This window comes from Ictalurus punctatus, chromosome 10, assembly GCF_001660625.3.
Source record: "Ictalurus punctatus breed USDA103 chromosome 10, Coco_2.0, whole genome shotgun sequence".
Taxonomy (NCBI): domain Eukaryota; kingdom Metazoa; phylum Chordata; class Actinopteri; order Siluriformes; family Ictaluridae; genus Ictalurus; species Ictalurus punctatus.
The window spans coordinates 10,937,658-10,960,585 of NC_030425.2; the positions used below are offsets into that span (position 1 = coordinate 10,937,658).

General features: G+C 40.9%; 1 protein-coding gene across 3 annotated transcripts in view; it reads right to left on the bottom strand.

Annotated features, from left to right (window-relative positions):
- Positions 1-22,928, bottom strand: part of nlgn1 (neuroligin 1) — a 272,406-nt gene that overhangs the window by 196,063 nt on the left and 53,415 nt on the right. For all 3 annotated transcript variants that reach the window (XM_053683249.1, XM_053683248.1, XM_053683250.1), the window contains exon 2: positions 10,207-11,002. In XM_053683249.1, the coding sequence (XP_053539224.1) occupies positions 10,207-10,690 (484 nt within the window). In that variant the 5' untranslated portion in view covers positions 10,691-11,002. The remainder of the gene's footprint in view (positions 1-10,206; positions 11,003-22,928) is intronic.

Sequence of the window (22,928 nt, forward strand, 5' to 3'; positions counted from 1 at the left end):
AGAGCAAAATAATTACTCGCAACATTCTCCGCAGTTTAGCCGCCAAACAGCATGTATGTTACATCGACTGCATCGATTTGAATCCTGCTGCCTTTTCATATTAGTCATAATTAAGCTTTTTTTTATTATTATTTCTTCCGTCAAAGTAACGCACTTGGGTTCTCAAAAATAAATATTGTAATAACGAGTCCTTAGTTTGCCAATTCATAATTCAGACTGATGGTTTGGTAAGCCATGCTTTCACAATGCTGCATCCTCCACACGGATTTACAATGTAAGCCAAATCGACTTAAGGAAACGGGTCATTTTGATCGCTCCAGGAATAATTCATGTTTGATTTTCTGGGTGAGTCAGACAGCAGAGAGGCAGGAAGAGACAAACAGCATCATGCTGCACTTTCAATATTCTGCTCTGTCTCCACCCACATTCACCTGCCTGCTGGAGTCCTCCTAAACAATAAACTACACACTCACACACACATACTGGCCTCACCATACCTCAATAGGCAGAATGAGTTATAGGCTAAACGGTGTATTCAGAGTTGAGTTAAGCATGTGCAGTGAGGAATTCATGTAGAAATTGTGCATCAGGATTCAGAACTCAGACGTACCTACACACTTAAGCACTATTCAGATGGTATTAATCGCACAGGTAAATGTTGACCTGCTATGGCATTACTGCCTGTGTCAGGGTATCTGCAGGTATCAGCACTTCAAATTTAATACTTCTTAATACCATATTCAAGACATTTCCAAAAGATTTTAAGACCTGCACGTCACTTCAATCATGCTACACTATATATAATCGGCTATAATGGACTGTGTTCATGCATATTCATCCATTTCTGGGTTTGAGTAAACTATAGCAGGGTAATCTGTTATGGAGGGAAATAAGACACCAGAGCAAATATCCTTTTTGCTCCAACAGTGAAAGAAAAATAAATCCATCACTCCCTCAACAGCTGTATCAGAAACATCTGCTTTTTTGTAATTTAATGCCAGGGTAATGTAACAAGTAGTGTACATCAATTTTTGTAAAGAAGAAAATAATATTTATATTTATTTATTCATTTTCCTATTTTGCAATATTACTATTGCAGTGAATAACACTTATTAATAATAATAATAATAATAAATATTTATTTGTGGTACAAATAGTAATAGAACAATAGTAATATATTTCTGACTTAATTGACTTTTATGCGTTGGACATTGTGGCTTTTATTTTGGCGGAAAACCGCAGGAAGACTTCCTTTTAGTTGGAGATTTTAAAATTTACTTCTCATTACCAATCAGGTGAAATGCTGTAAACCTCTGCCCACGAAAATGTTTGAGATTACGCCATCGTAAAACCAAAGTGAATCTGGTTTGCGTCGTGTCTAAACGCAGGTTGTAAGTGACTCAAACTCACAGCACACACAGAGATGAAGTTGGTGTGGAGCGTTTACTGTGAACCGAGCCGCTCTAAAACACTGATGAACCACACACACACTCTGAGTGAGACACAGTCACACGGCTTCACCGTTTCAAACAGCAATGAGCCAAAATCAAATCTAAAGCTTCTTTACGGTGTCGGCTCGGCTGCGTTTTTAAGACCTTTGAAACGTGAATTTAAGACATTTTAATGCTAATTAAGGCTTTATTTTTACATTAATGAATTTAAGACATTCTAAGACTTTTTAAGGACACCCTGCTGTCGCACCTCCTCCGGTGCCCATAGGATTACTCATCCCTGAACCTTGCCAACATGCCTAACGCAACCAAAACCATACGGGCCTCCCCAGTGGCTAAGGCTGTATCAAGCTGCACTATCACCGTTAATGATGCTCAGTGCCACTGGTTCCATATGGTTTCCTCCTTTTATATTTACAGCATTTGGCAGACGCCGTTATCCAGAGCAACTTACATTTATTATACAACTGAGCAGCTGTAATGCTAAGGGCCTTGCTTAAGGACTTAGCAGCAGCGGCTTGGCAATGCTGGGGTTTGAACTCATAACTTTCCACTTAGTAGTCCAAAATCTTAACCACTGAGCTACCACTGCTACATAATCTTTTACACGTAATACCACTTCGGCATGTTTGCCTAACACAACCAGAGCCATACAGACATCGACTGTGACAAGTCCCACTGGCTCCGTTAATCCATGCTTAGTGCCACTGGCTCCGTATGGCATAGTTCAGCTGCAGGGTCGTCAGCCGGGTACCACCGCTCAACAGCATTTCCCTCTTTTTAACCCTGAAATGTCTCCTGGTGCTGGAGGGCGCCAAGGATGTCTCCCTGCTATCCCCTGCAACAAGAGCTCAGGTTAGGTGTTACTACCCCAACACTTCTCCATTGTCCTCACCCAGAGCCAAAAGCTAGATGCTATGTGAGATTTCTGCATGCGTAGCAGAGTTTGAGTAAAATGGACACATGTCAATTCACAGTGTCAGTTTGAGTGAAGAGCATTGTCCAAAGGCCACTGTCTGACAGTCTGGTGTAACAACAAAGTCATGTTTTGGGCTGTAAATGTATTAAACACATAAATATGTCTCAATGAATTAATTGTTCGTACCATCCCTTTAAAGCAGAAGTGTCCAAAGTCCACCCTTAGGGACAAATGCAGCCTGTGGATAGATGTTAACTGGCCCAAGGCTTTTCTGTTACAACGAATGGTACGTGGCCCACTGGCCAACATGTTGCAATGTTTCATTTCACCTGAAGGTGGCAGCAGACCGTGTTAACACAGTGAGCAAAAATTAGAGCTTTTCTCCCACTACACCTGCAAATGAATTTACTGAATATTATTTAGTCTGAATACAGACAAAAAGCAAACAGTGAGAAGGAGCGATTTCAAAAGAGCTGGAAAGCACTGAGAATGGAAAAACCTTTTGTGAATTCTTGAAAAAGTCCTTAAAGTGCACCTATTATGGTTTTTCAAATATTACCTTTCAATGTAAAAGCTTTGAAGGTAAAAAATCAAAGTGCACGACAAACGGAGTTCTTGACCCCCAAAAGAAGGAAGCGATTCTGAACAGCTGAAACGAGTCGTTAGTGATTCCAGGTGTACTTCCTGTACTAACACCTACGTAGGTTTGTAACAAAAAGCCAAACAGACGGAGCTGAAACTCGTTATGGTAGTGGGCGTTTCCTTTTTTAAACACGCTGACAGTGGTAGACCAATCACAACAGACTGGGACATCTGACCAATCAGAGCACAGTATGCTCTCTGAAAGGAGGAGTTTAGAGTGAATCCTTTAGAACGGATCATTTAACGAGTCGATTGTGACACTTGAGGGGGGGGGGGGGGGGGTAATGCTGCAGTTTAAATTAAGAGCACATTGAAGTGTTTTTTGAACTTGGATGCATGTAAATCTTTTGTATAAGACCTTTAAAACAAAATCAGGCACGTTTCAAAACCACAATAGGTGCGCTTTACCTAAAGTGGATTTAAACCAATTATTTATTTTTTTTATGACAATTTAATTGATGATTATATTAGTTTGTCCAATTACTTTAGGTCCCAGAAATACAGGTTACAAGAATAAAAGGTGTAATTCCTACGTCGTTCAGCTGATTTGGATGTACATACCCCTAAATTAAAGCTGAAAGTCTGCACTTTGAGCTAATATTCATTATTTACATATATAAATATCAATGACTGGCCCTCAGGTATTTTGGATAAAATCTAATCTGGCCTCCCCTGAAAACAGTCTGGACATCCTGCTTTGAAGTCCACATTTTTATTAATGTATTTTTTTGCACGGAGGACGTCGTAGGAGACAGCGCATCTTAATCGAAGAGAATTTTTTAGGGATAAAAATATCAAAATGTATATTAAAATGAGCCGTGTAGCAGATGAGTGCTAGGTCGGCTTATCCTACAAACGCCACTTTCCTTTAAAGCGCATGTCACACGAACAAAAACATTACTTAAACATGTGATAAAACATGCATATTACACATTCCTGACCTTGATTTAGTATTGCTTGGCTTCAATAAGTTGTGCGCATGAGTAACTGTCGGTGCACAATAATAAAATAAAGTAAAATAAAAGATGTGCTGGATCAAGTGCTATTTTATAAGCTGCAGAATAATGATAGTCAAAGCCATATTTTTAATTTTTTTTAAAATGTTAAAGATTTGCTGGGATTAATGTGATCACTACAACTAGGACTATTTATGTCGCAATATATTGACAATATACTAGAATACTATTAGACATTATGCATACCATCATCTCATTCATGCACCATTAGTCTTTTTATATGCTTCTTTTTTAAATTGTCTCTCGTTTTTGTTACGCTGTTTTACATATAACGACAAAGAAATAAACGCTACGTCTCTCTTCAGTCCACATTTTCTATCCCTGAATTGTTTTAATGCTTGAACACAACTGCTTGTGATTAAAGGCAGTGGTGTTGGAAAAACGCCCACCTGAGACGATTCAGCTGAATAACCTCGAAGGCATGAACTACATGACTATGTGCAGGTAATTTGCCTAATCTGAATGGATTGACTTTCTCTTAACTTTCTCTGTGTAAATATTGCCGTCACCTTTGGACTTAATCTATCCTGAGACCAAAATGAGACAGGGCTCTAGTCAAGGTGATGGAGAAGGAACAACAATAGAAAGAGGGGAAACATTTGAAGGAGACTGAGAGAGGAAAACAAGGGAGAAAGAGAGAGAGATTGTGGCTGTAAGAATCCACTCCTGCCTCAGTTCTCAGTTGGAAGCCTACATCACAGCCCACCTCCCACAGGACTCCTGTCAACCATCGCAAAACTGGGACAGAAAGCGTGTGACAGAGAGAGAGAGAGCGCGAGAGAGTGTTTGTGTGTGTGCGGAGAAAGACTACTTATAGCACACAGTACATATCACTCAGTACATGTCAAATTTGATCACATTACCAAAATTAGTAACTGAATCAGGCGCATTTTTCAAGCATCATAAGATCAGTCAGTTAACGTCCCTATGTTGTCCCCTTCTGGCCTTTTTGTGAAATACTGAACATTTACACTCTCATAGTTGGCGAAATTGGCACTGTGCATGTTGTGTGTTCGGCAAAGTACAGTATCTGCATTATGATGTACGTTAATAAATGTTCATATTTTATTACGTTCTCTGACTAAATATATACTAAAAGATATAATACTGTTTGCATTTGTTTTCGGAGATGGCAAACCTTAAATAATTCTTATATCAAATCTCTAACATTTACTCTCAATTAGACCACAGCGCTGCTGAATGCTCGAATCTGATTGGTCATGAGGTGTGCATTACTTTCATATAACAATATCAGTAGTTACACCTGGCTGTAAAATGAACGTTAATATGAACGTGCTCGTTCTATTCTGTTCAATTCATTGTCCCAAAGCAGCCTTACAGAAATACATCAATTCAGGATACAAATTTTAAACGTTTGAATTTAATCTAATGAGCGAGTCGGAGGGGACGTTGGCGAGGAAAAACTCCCTGAGACGATATGAGGAAGAAACCTGAAGAGGACCCAGACTCAAAAGGGAGCCCATTGTCATCTGGGTCTCACCAGAGAACATTTTCTAACAGGGTATTGCTTCTATAGTCAGTCCCCGCAGGATTTAACGCAGAAATGAACACCAAATCAAGGAAACACCGCAATATTCGGAGGAGCTTGTAAATGTTTCTAAATGACCGCAGATTTGGGCCAAGACGCATTATGTGATGTCATCGCAACGCACGTTCAGTCAAAGCCCTCTTCCATTAAAAAAAAAAAAAAAAAAAAAAACGTGCGGCACAATTTTGTACCGATTGCAATTTTGCCAATTCAAGTAGTTTTCCACAAGAAAAGCACAAAATACTCTCCAAACTGCAGTGCAATTTTTTTTTTTATTATTATTTTTAAAGCTACAGCAAAATCAGCGAAAGCCTGTACGGACTGTATAGTAACAGCTCATACCTGTACAGCGGATGCTCCAAATAATTCAAAACTAATTCAGTTAAAAGTGTGGTGTTGTTTAACAATGAATGACTATTCTTGTAACTGTTGATGTGGTAAAGTTCAGAGACATTTTATTGTTAGTATTATTATTATTTACATTTATTCATTTAGTAGATGCTTTTATCCAAAGCGACTTACAAATTGGGAAACACAAGCAAAGCGATATATCAAGCAGAGAACAATACAAGTGGGGCTACCATACAAGATTTACAACTGAGTTCTAGAAAAGCAAAGTACGCAGAGTAAAGGTATATGTAAGAGCCAGAGTAGGGGTGTGTTTTTTAAAGGATATAGTGGGGGTTAGCATGTCAGGGGTTAGGTAAGTGCTCACGGAAGAGGTGGGTCTTTAGCTGTTTTTGAAGATGGTGACAGATTCTGCGGTCTGGATTGAGGTTGGAAGTTCATTCCACCAATGACAGACAGTTAGTGTGAAGGTTCTGGAAAGGGACCTTGAGCCATGCCATATCATTATTATTATTAAACTACATGACACTGTGAAATGTACCTATGCCTAATCAATTGAGTTTGTAATCAGACACTTCCTGTCCTAATGGTGCCATCACAGCATCATCAAAACAGAGAAGAGCGCTTAAACACTGCACCGACGAGAGCAGAAACATTTTGAAAATGTTCACACGACCCACTAACAGACATGAAGGACAAGAAATACAGTCAACAGAATGGAGCAGATTCCTTCCTGCCTGCATGAACAAAGATCAGAGAAGTGAAGAGACGATGACGAGGCCGCCGGTGTTTAAAGGCAGTGGTCTAGACACGTAAATGCCGCCAGAGACTATCAGATCAGGCGATGACACGGAGTCTGATGTGGATGACTCTGATAATCAAAGTGAGAACTCATTTCTCATTGTAAACTGATTATTCTTTCAAACCTGGCAGCATTTTTTTCTTCTCCATAAGTAGAATAGGTTCTAAATGTAGATGAAGGGAATTCTCTCTGGTTTTGACTTTTGGGGATAACTGAAAAGTTCAAACGGAAAAACTTTGCTTCTGACATTTGATCATGTGAAAGGTTTTCCCAGGCCGCCACACATTTACTTGCTATTAACCTTGGTATGTAGTGTTTCTTTTCTGAATTATGATTAGCATAAAATGTTATAATTTTATGCTACAGAAAATTCAGAGTGCTTTTTTTCCTTCTGATCTAGCTCCATGAAATACACTCTGGATTACTGTAGAGAAAATAATTCACATAACAATAATTCACTGGGTCAAACCCAGTGTCCCTATCAAAAACCTAAGAAGAGGAGAGAGAAAACCCACACAATTAATTCACTCCTCATCAACTTGTCAAAATTGCCACACAAAAAAATAAAATCACCCCACTTTTAAAATCATTTCATGTAGAATAGTGTGTTTAAAAGCATCAGTGTGTGCTTCCTCTGACGCCTGGGGGCTAGATTTAACATCAACCACCAATTAGCACTAATCTCATTTATACTCATTTAAACATTACATCAGCTAAGTCTTTGTGATATTTTTTTTTTTAGGATACCTTCGAGTGAATAAATAAAACCCGAAAGTACAGCAGGAAGAAGAAAACATATGAGCCAGTTGGCAGAATGTTTACACACCGCAAAGCAAAAGCTTTTCTCATTATTCACTCAAAGTGGATCCGAGTTCTGACCCGAGATCAGGTCTGATTTATGACAATGACGACGCAGTGAGCCGTGAATGGCTTTCTCTACAGCTGAAATGAGGCACATGAACAGTAGAACTGCTGAAGCATTGTAAACATTTAACCAAGAACAACAGAACTTTAGTCACATTACAGATATCACAACATATTCACATTGTAGGCTAAATACACTAGACACAAACAAGACAACACTATGAGTCTCCCCATTGGTCTCCACTCTTTCTTTTTTGTTTTCATTTCAAATGACCTGATTATGTGAAACGTGAGGACCTGTTTACACTAGTGCGTTTTGGTTTAAAAATGAAAACGATCCTGGTGCACACTGGCGTTTCCGCTGTGTTTCAGAAACGATCTCCATCCACACATTGCAAGACCGAATACGCACGTCACATGACCACTCATGCACACTGGGCATGCGCATAGAAGTGTCAACAGGAAGTAGGTTGCTAGCCCAAACCGGCGTTCCATGTATGGTTTACGCTGCTTGAAATGAGATTTCTCTCGACAGTCCGATTCTCTACTCATAGCTCGCTCTTGCGCATGTAGGCAGCTGCAGTATTATTAAATACAGAAATCCAGTCTCCGTGTTGTTGTGTATACGATCAAGGTAGTGTAATGGTCATATGGTAGGGGCTTGACGAATCAGGGAAGGATACGCAGTGATCCAGAAGACCCAATCAGGAAGCGAATGTGGGCGGAGCCACGCCTTCATTTTCAAAAGTCTTCGTTTTGGTCTGTTTACACTGAAACGCGGGTCCTGAGTTTTCAAACTAAAACTGGGTCTTCTACATTTCCAAAAGTCTCCGTTTTCCAAGGTCGAGAATGCCGGAGTAGTGTAGACGACAGGCGTAACTGTAGCAAAAGTTATGCGTTTAAACCGAAAACACGCTAGTGTAAACAGGGCCTGAATCCTTTGTGGGGCACAGGCTAATTTAGCCAGCTGCCACAACTCTGCAAACAGATAGCTCTGACAAACACACGGTGTTTAATGGGTGCAGGAAGCCGGTGGATTTGAAAAGGCTTGTGTTGTAATGACTGCTGAGTGTGTTCAAGGAGGAAATATTTGATTAGTGTGGATTAGAGAAGTCAGAGGACAGAAAAGGTCAAACCAGAAGAGGGAAATGTTAACCTCGGAGGCAGGGGGTGGATGAAGGGTAGAGGTTAAGAGAAAACAGACAGAACAGGAAGTTGGGCCACAGCCATCTCCGCTCCATCTGCCATCTCCGTTTACATGTCAGAGTCTCAGCCATGTTTTTTTTTTTCCTTTTCTAATTCCTCTTCTTTTCTTTTTTTTTTAAAATGTCATAGCAAGTAAGGTCAAAGTGGAACCGTAAATGACTACATTAATCATAGAGGCTATATCAAGAGGGAGGTCACTAGACACGGTGTAGGCCATGCCGAGTGGGAGGGAAAAGAGGGAATGGAGTGTGTGTCGGGCATTATCTTGATGAAGCCGTTATCGATTTAGCTAGTGTAAGCCAATGGAATTCAGATAACGTCTCTTTTAATTGAGATTACATTTTGCAAGTTCAACGTGCACCCATCCAATTTAAGAGTGGGTATGGTACCGTTTAGCTTTTAGCTCGTCATAGATGGAATCAACATTGCGCCAATCAATGAGCCGAGATCTTACTGCTTCCTTTTCTTTTTTTCCTTTTCTTTTTTTTTTTTTTTTTAACAAACTGTGGGATGGAGGGGAGATCTTTTGTCTTGTCTTTTTTTCTTTATTATTATTATTATTATTTTTTATCATGTCAGTGCATACATACCTCCTTTTCTACATATTTTCTTGCCCGGTTTCCTGGCACATTCCTTGGATATTCTTTTTACTGCAAAAATGAATAGAAGACTAAAGAATAACATGGAGCTCCGTTACAGACAGCGGGAGCATGCAAACAGCACTGAGACGAGGAGGGAAAAACATGGTTAACAGTCTCTCTGTCTTCCAATCCATCATTAGCATCATCATCATCATCATCTTCATCATCTTCATCATGATGATCATTATTACTCTAAATGAAGTTCTCACTCTATGATCCTAGCTCATTGTACCAGCACACACAATGGACACATTATGAACTGCTGGCTGAAAAGTGAGAGTGAGAGAGGCGGGAGTTCAGAAGGAGCCAGCTTCACCTAATAAATGGACGTGCTACAGCACATGGAGGTGTGCTTGCGCAAAGGGATGGCGAGGGAGGTTAGGAGACATGTACAGCCACTCTTACGCACGCTTGCACATGTCGTCCACACTTACTTACATATAAACACACACACACACACACACACATACACATACATATATATTATATATATATATATATATATATATATATATATATATATATATATATATATATATATATATATATATATATATATATAGGCGCTCACTCGCATCACGCATAAATCCATCCCCAAATACACACACACACACACACACACACAAACACACAGAGAGACACATAAAAGCAGTGGCATGCATGCTGACATGCAGCGGTCATGCTTTTCTAGGTTCACTCACAAAAGGAGATACAGAGACAAGACAAACGGATCCGGGGATCCACACCGCTGCACACATACACACTCACCATCCTCTGTGGGCACGTAAATGTTTAGGAAAAGGCAGTCTTCGCTCTGCTCCTGCACGTAGGTCGAAACCACCTCCAGGCCATTGGTGAACCATACGGGCAACATGACATCAGGCAGCCTGCCCTCCACAACGCTTTGTGGGCACACAGGGCCAAAGTGTGTGGCGTTGCGGATGTCTTGCCAGGGCACGGGCGGCTCGGGGGGCTGAAATCGCCTCTCCCCTGTAGGAGGTGCCGCGTAGGGCACGCCCAGGAACTGGATCACGGGCCCCAGGATCTCGTTGTTCAGTTCTTTCTTGAAGCCCCTCAGCTTGCCGTATGCCGTGGTCACCACGGGGTCCAACTCGTCCAGCTTCTCCGCAGCACCCACCCAAGTCTGGAGCGCCAAGGCCAGCACCCACAGCAGGGAGGGCAGCTCCAGGCCAGCGCCCATATCCGGCCGTGACTGCATGGCACTCCAGGGTCGACCGAGCTGGCCGAGCATAGTTCGCTAATTCCCCTCCCCTCCCCCACAGTGATGCAAGCTCCGACACTGGTTTTATATCCGCTATATCCTTTGACTGGACACGCTCAAAACCGAGAGGTCACACCTTCGGAACGTAGAACTCTCGAAACGTCCAGTGGTTCTTCGCATGGCAAGGGTTCCCACATCGAGCGCTATGCGTGGCAAAGCAACATCTTCGCCACACGCTATTCGTCAGGTCACGTCCTATCCACGCAGCCGCTCTCCATGCTAGCCATTCACGACTGGTTGTGGACAGATAAATCAAGCCCGCTGAGGCCCCAGGTCTATATCCTGCAGGAAATAAAAAAGAATTCATTAGTGCCTGGATAGAGGCAGATGGGGAGTGCAGCTTTATTGAGCGTTACGGTCCTGCACGGTTGCCATCAAGCGGAATGTTCCAGAATCAGAGCTCAGCTATATGACGCTGCATCTATCATGCTGACCGCTGAGACCCGGTTAGTTTAAGAGAAGCTCTGAACTCACCGACATTGATGCAGCTTCAAAAGAGGGTCAATTGGAGGAGAGACGCTATAATAGGGCTATAACTGTGGTACGGTTTCAGGTATTAAAATAGAGGTGTCATAGAGAACTGTAAATAAAGGCAACACAGAAGATTCATTTTCGCTCAGCCGGTACAAGGCCAAAAACAATCGTAGTCTGTGGAGACTGACGTTAATTAGGATGATACTATAGACAAACAACAAATAAAGTAGTTGAAGATAAACTGCAAGTTTATCTTCCCAGCGCATTTCAACTTCTTACTCAACTAAAAGGGCATATTTCACCCTTGCACACATATGAAAGCTATTTTTACATCCTCCGCAGGAAACATGACTTAATGAGCAAGACGAGTACATTTATAACTGCTTCAGCAGACGCAGAGACAGCCGCGTTCAGATCTGTCCTTCACTTAGCACGCTAAACGATAGAACTGCCACTACTCCCACAGCAACACAATAGGGTTTATGTTCACAGACAACAGGACACTTGTGCTGAACAGTACTGTAGAGCCACACACAGACTGAAGAACGCTCTGCTCCGAGCTTCCTAACAAGCAGATCATTCAGTCGCACCCATGGAGGATTTGGAATTTCCGGTGCAAACCTACAGTAGCAGCTATGTCCGAACAGAGCGGCTGAATGAGAATCAAATTAGAGTGAAATTCTCTCTGGCCTCAAAACCATAAAGACCTTCTATTACGTTTGATCCAAAATATGCCATTATGATCCAGCCAAATGCCCAGGCATGTTCAGAGTCATGGTAAGAAAATGCTTGTTTTTTTTTTTCCAGAGTTTCAGAGTATAAATATATGCTCTTGGAACTTATCGATACATATACCGATACTGACACGATACTGACACCGATACATATACCGATACTGACACCTATATATATATACACATATATATATATATATAGTAATACTGACACCGATACATATACCGATACTGACACCTATATATATATATACATACATATATATAGTAATACTGACACCGATACATATAGCGATACTGACACCTATATATATATATACTGACACATATACTGATACTGACACCGATACATAGAGCGATACTGACACCGATACATATACTGATACTGACACCGATACATATACCGATACTGACAACGATACATATAGCGATACTGACACCGATACTGACACCGATACATATAGCGATACTGACACCGATACATATACTGATACTGACACCGATACATATACCGATACTGACACCGATACATATACCGATACTGACACCGATACATATACCGATACTGACACCGACACTTATACTGATACTGACACCGATACATATACCGATACTGACACCGATACATAGAGCGATACTGACACCGACACTTATACTGATACTGACACCGATACATATACCGATACTGACACCGATACATAGAGCGATACTGACACTGACACATATACTGATACTGACACCGATACATAGAGCGATACTGACACCGATACATAGAGCGATACTGACACCGATACATATACTGATACTGACACCGATACATATACCGATACTGACAACGATACATATAGCGATACTGACACCGATACTGACACCGATACATATAGCGATACTGACACCGATACATAGAGCGATACTGACACCGATACATATACTGATACTGACACCGATACATATACCGATACTGACACCGATACATATACCGATACTGACACCGACACTTATACTGATACTGACACCGATACATATACCGATACTGACACCGATACATAGAGCGATACTGACACCGACACATATACTGATACTGACACCGATACATAGAGCGATACTGACACCGACACTTATACTGATACTGACACCGATACATATACCGATACTGACACCGATACATAGAGCGATACTGACACTGACACATATACTGATACTGACACCGATACATAGAGCGATACTGACACCGATACATAGAGCGATACTGACACCGATACATATACTGATACTGACACCGATACATAGAGCGATACTGACACCGATACACATACCGATACTGACACCGACACCAACACTAATACTGACACCGATACCGTCACAGATACATATACCGATACTGACACCGATACACATACCGATACTGACACCGACACCAACACTGATACTGACACCGATACCGTCACAGATATATATACCGATACTGACACAGATACATATTCCGATACGGACACTGACACCGATACTGACACCAGGAGCAAAGAGTAGATGATGGCGAGTGAGGGGAAAGGAAGCACAGCTTTCAGTGACTGCCTAACTGAACTGATCGTGCACACTTCTGTTTCTCTGCATGATCACTTCACTGCTTCACGCTTTGTGTGTGCACTTTCATGCACCTCGTACTCATTTATAATGACCGTGCTCGCTGACACTGCTCTGTGCGCTCTCTATTAACGTTACGTTTAAAACGCCAGAAGATTATTTGTATTGTAAGATGATGCTGTAGTAGTTTATATTTTCACAGAGCACAGTTTGCAGTCGATGTGGGTTTCCTTTGAGGCTTAGTTAAGAAACAATCATGTGGTATCAGATTTTGGGAAAGGAACCCCTTTTTTCTTTCTTTTTTTTTTTTTTTTTTTTTACACAAGAGACAGCAATATCAGTATTGTTACTGGACACATCATATGGTACAACCGAACTACCACTAAAGCTGTCATGTCATTTCATGGTATAATCATTTATGGCCTAGTGAGTCCTCTAAAGCAGCACCTCTAAAGTTCGTTCCATTTGTCTTACTGAGCTGTCAAGATAATTAGTGAACGCGCCTTGAAATTATCCCCTGATTTATCTTTCTCTCGGTCTTATCTTGGCCTGGTCCTCATTTCTGCCCTTTGCACTCCATATTTCAAAACAAACTGCCGTTTATTGACTGGAGTGGACAAATGGTATGCGTCCATACAAATGCAAACGGCATCCTAAAATAATTAGGCGAAAGGAATAAAACAAGAAGCCTGAAATGAAAAATCTGCTGCATTGATTGGGTGCTGTATTGTTAATGAGACTATAAAAATGCTGGGAGGTTTTCTACAACGGAGAGGGAAGAAAAACTGCGGCCGGGGCCGGGCCCCGCCGCGAGCCGGGCAGGCGAGCCAAATATTTAGATTATGCAGGGAGAAATGGAAAGCCAGACACACGGTTTGGCTTCAAAACGATAAAACACTGTCTATGTAATGAAAAAGAGTGTGTCAGAAATGATATACTGTAGAACTGGTTTGGAGTAAGAGAGAGATAGTTGAGCTTGCATTATCCGAGTACCTCGCACTACCTAAAAGCACATGCAGGGAGTAGTTAAAAAAAATAAAGGAATCAACTCATTTAACCTTGATCCACATACATTTTGGCTGGATTTTTCTTTAGAGCTTTCATACAGTATATGCTAGATTCATTCCATTAGAAGAATCAAGAGGGTTCAAGAGCATATATCCAGTCCTTTCTGTTTGTGACATAGATCATATTTTACTTTCATGCCTTGGTGATTAAGGGCATGTTCACACCTATTAGTCTGTTTGCCAAACTTGAAAGTGGGTGAAATTAATGCTTTTTGATTCATCTGCTATTTGGTTTGGTTTCACACTGCACCGCACTAAACTAAGAAAAGGTCTGTGTATATGGCAGAAAATTGGCTCAAAAAATAATAATAAATAAATAATAATAATAATCTTTCACTTAATGGTCATAAATAAGAAAATTTAAATACTACTTAAGTATGGGGAACATTGTGGTGGTGATAAATAAACTATTATATAATTATATAAATATCCAGTTTAAAGCATTCATTTTTCTCTTTTAAATACCCAGAATGCATCATGTTTCTCCAGCGCTAAGGCTCTGTCCTTTGGCGAAGCACTTCGCGGCTCAGTTTAGCAGCTCTTGTTTACCAAAACATAAAAAATATACAAAATAAAAATCCCAACCCTAAACACATGTTAGTTACTTAGATAAGAGCTCAAATTGTATTCGCGCTGCAATCAAAGTTCACCGAACCGTGTCGCTCCGACGCTCTCGGACCGTTATGTTCTCGCCTGCATAAACCGAAGGAGAAAGCACATCGGGCTTTGATTCACACAGACTAAGTGCTGCATATGTGACAGCACCCTTAATGGATTCTCTGAGAACATGCATGGGGTCAGTACCATTTAAATGGCTTTGCTGTAAAGCTCCTCTTTAAAAAACACAGCAGATTCAGTTTCTAAAGATTTCTAAAGAAATACTACAGCCAGGTTGCTTTCTTAAAATGTTCCTAGAATCGCTTCTTTGTACGTTCAGTAATTTCACAGAAAAGGTGAACCCCCCTCCAAAAAAAATTCTGGGTGCATTCCTGACCCTTTTAGCCCCTTAAATTTCACACATGTTCAAAAGAACACATATTTCTCACTCTTTCTTTCTTCTGTGCTATTTTAGCTCTACTTCTTGTCGGTGATTATCTGAACAGTAGCGCATTTTGTACACTGGCCCAAAACAATATCTGCCATACTGCTGTTTAAGAAAAAAAAAAGAAAAAAAAACTTTTTCTGCAGCATACCAAATAAGCAATGTGCCTACACACTGAAGTAGGGAGCAATGCCGAGGTCAGAATTCAAATCAAAGAACTTTTAATGAAGTTCTGAATATTCGCTCTGCAGGAGCTGGGAGATGGTTTTTGATTAGACGCTAGTGCAGCGTGGAAAACAAACGACCTATTATTTTAGCGCGAGCTGTCTGAAGCGCAGGACGCAGGGTGCGAAAGGCGGCTTATTGCCGCAGTCAGTCAAAAGCCTGAACAGTCCATCACCATGTGCTTTAGGTCCACGCAAGCCTCGCGCTGACCTTAATGATCTCATTCCACCTCCAATCAGGCTTTGGGGAAATTTATAGGCAGTGGCTTATATGCCTATTTTCACTGATGTGCTTAGCTTGCAGGACTGCCCGGCTGCCGCTGGAGGAGGAATGACAATTTTTTTGGTTAGGCCCAAGTAAATTGGTGAGGATTCAGAAAGCTTCCTCCCACCCCCCCACCCCAAAAAAACTAAACAAAACATGGCACACAGTTTGAGATATATTCACTGTATCATCAGTTCTGTGTAAAGCTGTCACCTGGTCTTTGGGGGCCGGAGTAATGAGACATGATGGCGTTGGCTGAGACTGGGGTGTGCGCGTGTTTTTTTAACAGGTACACAGACAATGTGTGAACAAAGGGGGGGGGGGGGGGGGGGTTATTCTTGTAGCGCAAGTGTGAAATGCACATAGCACAAAATGAAACGCATGGGAATATGACATTTTTACAGTTACATTTATATAGCACTTTTCTAGACACTCGAAGCGCTTTACATAGTATGGGGGTGGTGGTGGTAATCTCCTCAACCACCACTAGTGTGTAGCATCCACCTGGATGATGCGACGGCAGAACGCCCGCCACACACCAGATATTGGTGGAGAGGAGAGAGTGATGTAGCCAATTCAGAGATGGGGATTATTAGGGGGCCATGAGGGAGAAGGGTCAATGGGGGAATTTTGCCAGGACTCCGGGGTTATACCTACACTCTTTTACCATAAATGTCCTGGGATTTTTAATGACCACACAGAGTCAGGACCTGGGTTTAACGTCTCATCCGGATGACCACGATAGATAGAAATGCTTCTCTATGTATTCTCAATGCTGGACAGAACGTGTTTGACTAACATAGATGCAGATGCACTGGTCATAACCGCATCATTTTGTGCCTGGAGGACAAATGAGAGCTTACCATATCGATCATATTGTAGGTACACAGCTTGCAAAGCCAACCCCCAGAATATTTGTATATTCTGTACACTTTTCCGGCCACAAGCTTCGGAATCCTGAAGAAATCTGTTTGTCTGTCCACATGTCCATGCATGAGCACTTCTATGTTTGCCAGTTTGCAACAGGAAATCCTCCGAACACCATCACGCAATGAGTTTCTTTAAAGATCACCATGTTTAAAAGCTTTTCAATACTGGTGTTTTCATAAACAGATATCGACTATGAGATACCCTCATGAGTTTGCTGAGGTCTGTAGTTGTCTACTCTGTCAGTCAAATTGCCTCTTTTTGTGAAAGTAGGCAGTTCTTGGTCATGCTGAGTGACAGGAAATACCAGAGAGAATAGTAATTGTAAACCTACAAACTACTGCCTGTGTACCTCAGTGTACAGGTGCATGTCAAAAACATTTTAATATCACGGAAAAGGTTTTCCCATAATTTAATTTAAAAAGTGGAACTTTCATATATTCTAGATTCATTACACATAAAGGTAAATATTTCAAGCCTTTTTTGTTGTTTTAATTTTGATTATTATGGCTAATGAATCTAGAATCTATGAAAGTTCCACTTTTTGAATGAAATTAGGCAGAAAAATGAACTGGTCCACGATATCAATTTTTTTGAGATGCACCTCTACAGTATATTAGCATGAGCCTCCAAGTTACAATGTTTTGGAATAATATTGACAAAACTCCCAGGTTCCTGAAGGGCATCTGTTCTAAAAACTCTCTCAAAGCTCTGCATACACAAATGCAAAAAAAAAAAAAAAAAAAAAAAACAAAGATCTATAAGTTAATTCACAGCCCATGATTTAGTGCATGCCTGCAGTAACATGGTGAAGCAAACAAGATCCTGCAGCTCAGCATCTATCTACAGCTCTGCTCCATATCAAATGACAGCTAGCAGGCAGCCCACGCAGACTATGTGCTACCACTCTGTTAGTGTAAAAGTACTTTCTCTCATTCTCACTATCCTTCACTCTCTCTCACTCTCACACACACGCACACACTCATCCCTGACCATCCATAAGGCCCTGTAGACGGTAGATGTAGTAAGCATGAGCAAGTTGTTTGTATGTGTGGGACGCTACGCATTTCGTTCTCTTTTTTCACCTGGCTGCCATCTTGCGACATCTGCTCCAGGAGGTCACCAACCGAAGCACTATGTTGGCGTGGAAACCATGCAGCTGAGCTCTCAACCAATGAAAGAGCCCCGAGAGAGAACGGCGCTTCCCACTCACTCTCTGTGGGACTTTAAGTCCACCATGCGTGGGAACGTCATTATGATGCATCCTGAAAACAATAAGCTGCGCAATTAGACTTTAAGCACTTTTTTTTTTAGCATTTCTACAAAGCGTGAGAAGGGGATGGAACTCTCCAAAGTTTTGATTCTGCATGGAAAATGCCTCATCAACATCAGCCAGTCAAGTAACCATGAGGGCCAATTAAATTATTTGACATCAAAGTCTTAATTAGTCAGTTCCTGGAGAACTTGAATGCTTTGGGGTTAGAACTGTAACTTAGGGAGGAGGCAAATGGGTACATTATTGTCATGTTGCTTCATTTGGAGCATAGAGTACAGACACTGGGAGGGCCTAGACGGGTCTCTTAAAAACCAACAGGATACTGTGCGCTTTTATCATTTTCCATAGAACAGCACAGCCTGAGGAATTCACTTTTTTGCTGTGATGGAGACAATTTCGAATGTCTCGATCTTGTGCCATAAGACACAGATATTGGATTAGCTGCTGTTTAATAACGATGCATGGCAGCGATGTGAATACATCAACTAACTGGGAGTGTTTTTTTTGTTTTCGTTTATTTATTTTTTTTACTTTCATGTGGTCATGAGCAATCGGTCAGATATGAGCTTGTGGGAAAAAGTAACTTAGTAACTGCCTAATCAGTGCTGCGGTGGATTAAAATTAGATTTATATTGGAGAATTATTGCAGAATTATTACTAATATTAAACTGCATCTCTAGGTTAGCACGCTTGCCTCGCTCCTGCGGGGTTGGGGGTTAGATTCCCGCCTCTGCCCTGCGTACGTAGCGTTTGCATGTTCTCCCTGTACTTCGGGGGTTTCCTACCCCAGTCCAAAGGCATGTGTTGTAGGCTGATTGGCATGTCTAAATTGCCCTGAGTGTGCGTGCGATTGTGCTATGTGATGGATTGGCACCTCGTCCAGGGTGTCTTCCCTGCCTTGTGCCCCAAGTCCCCTGGGAAAGGCTTCAGGCTCCCCGCAACCCTGTGTAGGATAAGCGGTACAAAAAATGGATGGATGGATCCAATTATCTCGAGTGATGCAGCTGAGGTTGAGAAACTGTCGGAGCCAGAATTGCTAGCATTTCTGCCTCTGTGTTTTTTCCAGTGTGATAGAGTACTGGTTCACATTTCATTTAAAAAAGAAAGAAAATAAGAAACAATTATAAAAAAATTAAAAAAAATCAGTTTAAGCCACACCCACTTCAGATTTAAATCTGAAAACAGATACAGATACAGATAGTGGAATTGCTCTACACCCCAACTGTACAGTGATGACGTCAGGAGGCAACACAAAGGGAAAAACTAGTTAAGTGAATTTGCAAAGTATATTTGCCGTTTGAAGGTGGGCAGGTGTGCAGGTGAAAGGAAAGATAAAGCGAGTTGAGGAAACACTCCAGCTTCTCTCACTTTAACAAGCTGCAGGATGCCCATCGATCCACCAAGCCCTCACGCACACACACCGATTGAGAGGTGAAAAGTGGAATTCTGACTGCGCTGACCACGGGGAGGGGAATAAAAAAATACGTAAGTCTATTTAATGAGTTTAGCTCTGCTTGACGCTCTCAGACCCCAGGACAACGTGTACCCGATGTCCTCTCATCTTAAAAGGTGAGAGAAGATATTTTGCTCAGAATAGTAGAAAGGAGAAAAGTGAGTGCCATTGAATGTTTGCTGGAAGGTCAAGCTAGGCAGTGCACATGAGCAGGAAGAGAAATCCACATTCTGTTCACATGTACTATACTCCAGTTATGATTAAACATAGTTGTCTGACAGATTAGACTAGAGCTGCAACAACTAATCGATGAAATCAATAATAATCAATTATGAAAATCGTTGTCAACGAATCTCACTATCGATTAGTTGGTCTGCACTGGAACAGGGCGCGTTAAATCATTACGTTACTTCTGTTCAGAAAACACGCTTCAGAGAGGAAATATTAACGAACCAAATGACATACTGTACACTTACACTATGCACTATGTACTCTACCGTCTACTGTGTGGATTTTAGAAAGGTAATATCGTCTCGAATAGAACACTAGTTGCTGCTTCCTAGTCAACGGCGCATGACGTCATACGCACGTAATGCGACGCCGCTAGCTTTAGCCTAATACCCAGAGTCACCGACGACTTTCTGAACTTTACTGTTTATGTTAACTTTACCTTTTATAAAAAGTAATGCATAAATATTACATAATATAAACTTATATTTTAGGTTTTTTATATATATATATATAAAGTATGTATACGTTATTTTTATGGATGCACAAAAAGCACTGAATTAAACTACAGTCCTAAATGAATAATAAGTATTCTGGTGCGTGTATTTTCATATATAATTGGACAAACAGTTGTGTAAAGTTTTAGTCTGAAGTTTATATTTGTAACACTCAGTTTGTGGATTTTATTTTAAATAAAAGGGAAAAAAATGGTACTGAAAGTTTGCCGCTCCTTCATCCGATTAATTGAAAAAATAAACGATTATGAAAACAATCGCTAGTTGCAGCCCTAGATTAGACATGATATCAACTGAACAAAACACACTAAGCTCCAGCTTGCTCTACCAGAACTGTGGCCCGTTTATGGATTCCTTTATGACTAGTAAAGTTACTGTAGGACATGTGAGGATGACATCTTACTCTTCGCTATAACAGCTGGCCTCATATTTTACTAAATGCAGTGCCTCGATGGCATGCTCCTACTTCATTTCCCTTCCCTTCCGCACCATTACCTCCGCTCATCTGCCAAGGCCAAGCCGGATCTAAGATCTGTCCTTTCGAATCATTTCTCCTGCTCCATTTATTAAGCTAATCCCGTACACATTACAGTCCATTTGATGAGACCACGCTACGCTTTAATGTTTATGCTGCAATAGGACTGTTTAAAATAAAAGCCCTAAAGGACAGGTGCGCGATAAACGGACCAACAGGTAGCGTACCTACTTAGCCCTCCGTCTGAGTGTGCACAGCGGTCCTTAAGCACCGCAGACGCAAGAATTTTTAAACGAGAAACCGTCGTTGTTCTTCCTCGGCCTGCTGTGCGCAGCCACGTCAGCTATGTGCAAACGATTACGGCAAAATAAAAGACAAACAGCGCCGGAGACGTTTAAAGAGAGCTTCTTGTCTGCTCGGTGAACGAGAAACTGATGAGCCAGTAGGTAGAACGGCACCACACTGAGAGAGTCCCAAAAAAGGTTTCCCAAGCCTGTTTCTTGTGTAACTGATATAGAGATTATATATATATATATATATATATATATATATATATATATATATATATATATATATATATATATATATATCCACATGATACATTGAAAATCTGCCTGTTGCTCTTCCACCTTGTATTGCAAACCGGCACACAAGATCAACTGAGAAAACCCCAAATGACCATAATGACACCTTCATTACTATAATGACGCAAGCACTATTTTTTTTTTCACTCTGTACCACAATTCTTTAATACATGGGTGGACAAGTAATAATTGTACTAGCTAGCCCACTAGCCACTTAAAGCTTCAGTGTGCTTGTCCAGTCCTATGTTTTAGTTGCCCAGAACTCTAACTGACTATAGGCTTAAAGTGGACAACTCTGGCTCCTCTTGAACGCTCGACAAAAAGTCAGCTAGATGTTGTCCAACATTTTGGTTATGACCTGTTTTTATCTCACATCATACACAAAGGATTTTATCCGAACCTGGCTAGAGAATGTCTTTTCAATGTTTGAAACGCGAACACATTCAGAACGATTACATCATGTGTTCAAAATGAAAAAAAAAAAAAAAAAAAAAAACCACCACTGTGTTAGAAAATCTGATCCCGTGAGACGCTACAGAATACCCGCATAGGTTATATAGGTTTTTCCTTTGATGTAGGTGTGAGCAAGCTGTCAAATATGAAGCTTGCAGGGCAAAGATAAAGATGTTCATTAACATGAATGTAGAGTGCAATGCATTTACAGCGTCCTTAGTAAGTGCCTGGTCAGGGCTGTAGTGATTTAAATTAATGTTGGGAAATAGAACCAATTACATTTGTCAGAACATATTGTGGGAAGGGAGAAACTAAATAATAACACGCAGGATTAAAAAAAAAAAAAAAAAACATCAGTCCTGTGCTCAACATCTCTAGTTGAGACTAACTGCAACCTCGAGTGATGTAGCTGAGGTTGAGGAACTGTCAGAGCCAAAATTCACTCACCATGCTGGCATTTCTACCTCTGGATTTTCCAGTGGGTTTTTTTTTTTTTAGTGTTTCTGGGGGCAATAGTGGTGGAGTTTATATTTCATTTCAAAAACAAAAAAAAAAACTGGTAATTTAGTCCATGCCAACTTTAGGTGTAACTGCGAATACAATTATGGATATTTGGCACAATAAACACGTACAGATAGTGTCACTGCGTTACATCACAAATAAATACCAAATAAAAACGTCAGTAGGGTTCAGCAATGGTTCAACAACCGGTTTTTCTCTGGTTGTTGAACCTTCTTGTGTGCCAGGTATCTACAAATAAAAAGTTAATAGCCTGGATATGAAATCCTGCTTAGTCCAGGTGACTGGGCTTATGAATTTAATAGCTCCAAAAAAAACCTCACACAAACTACCTGACCAACTCAGATCTCAGTTCGGTGGGTCAGTCCGCAAAGCAAAAAATAAAAAA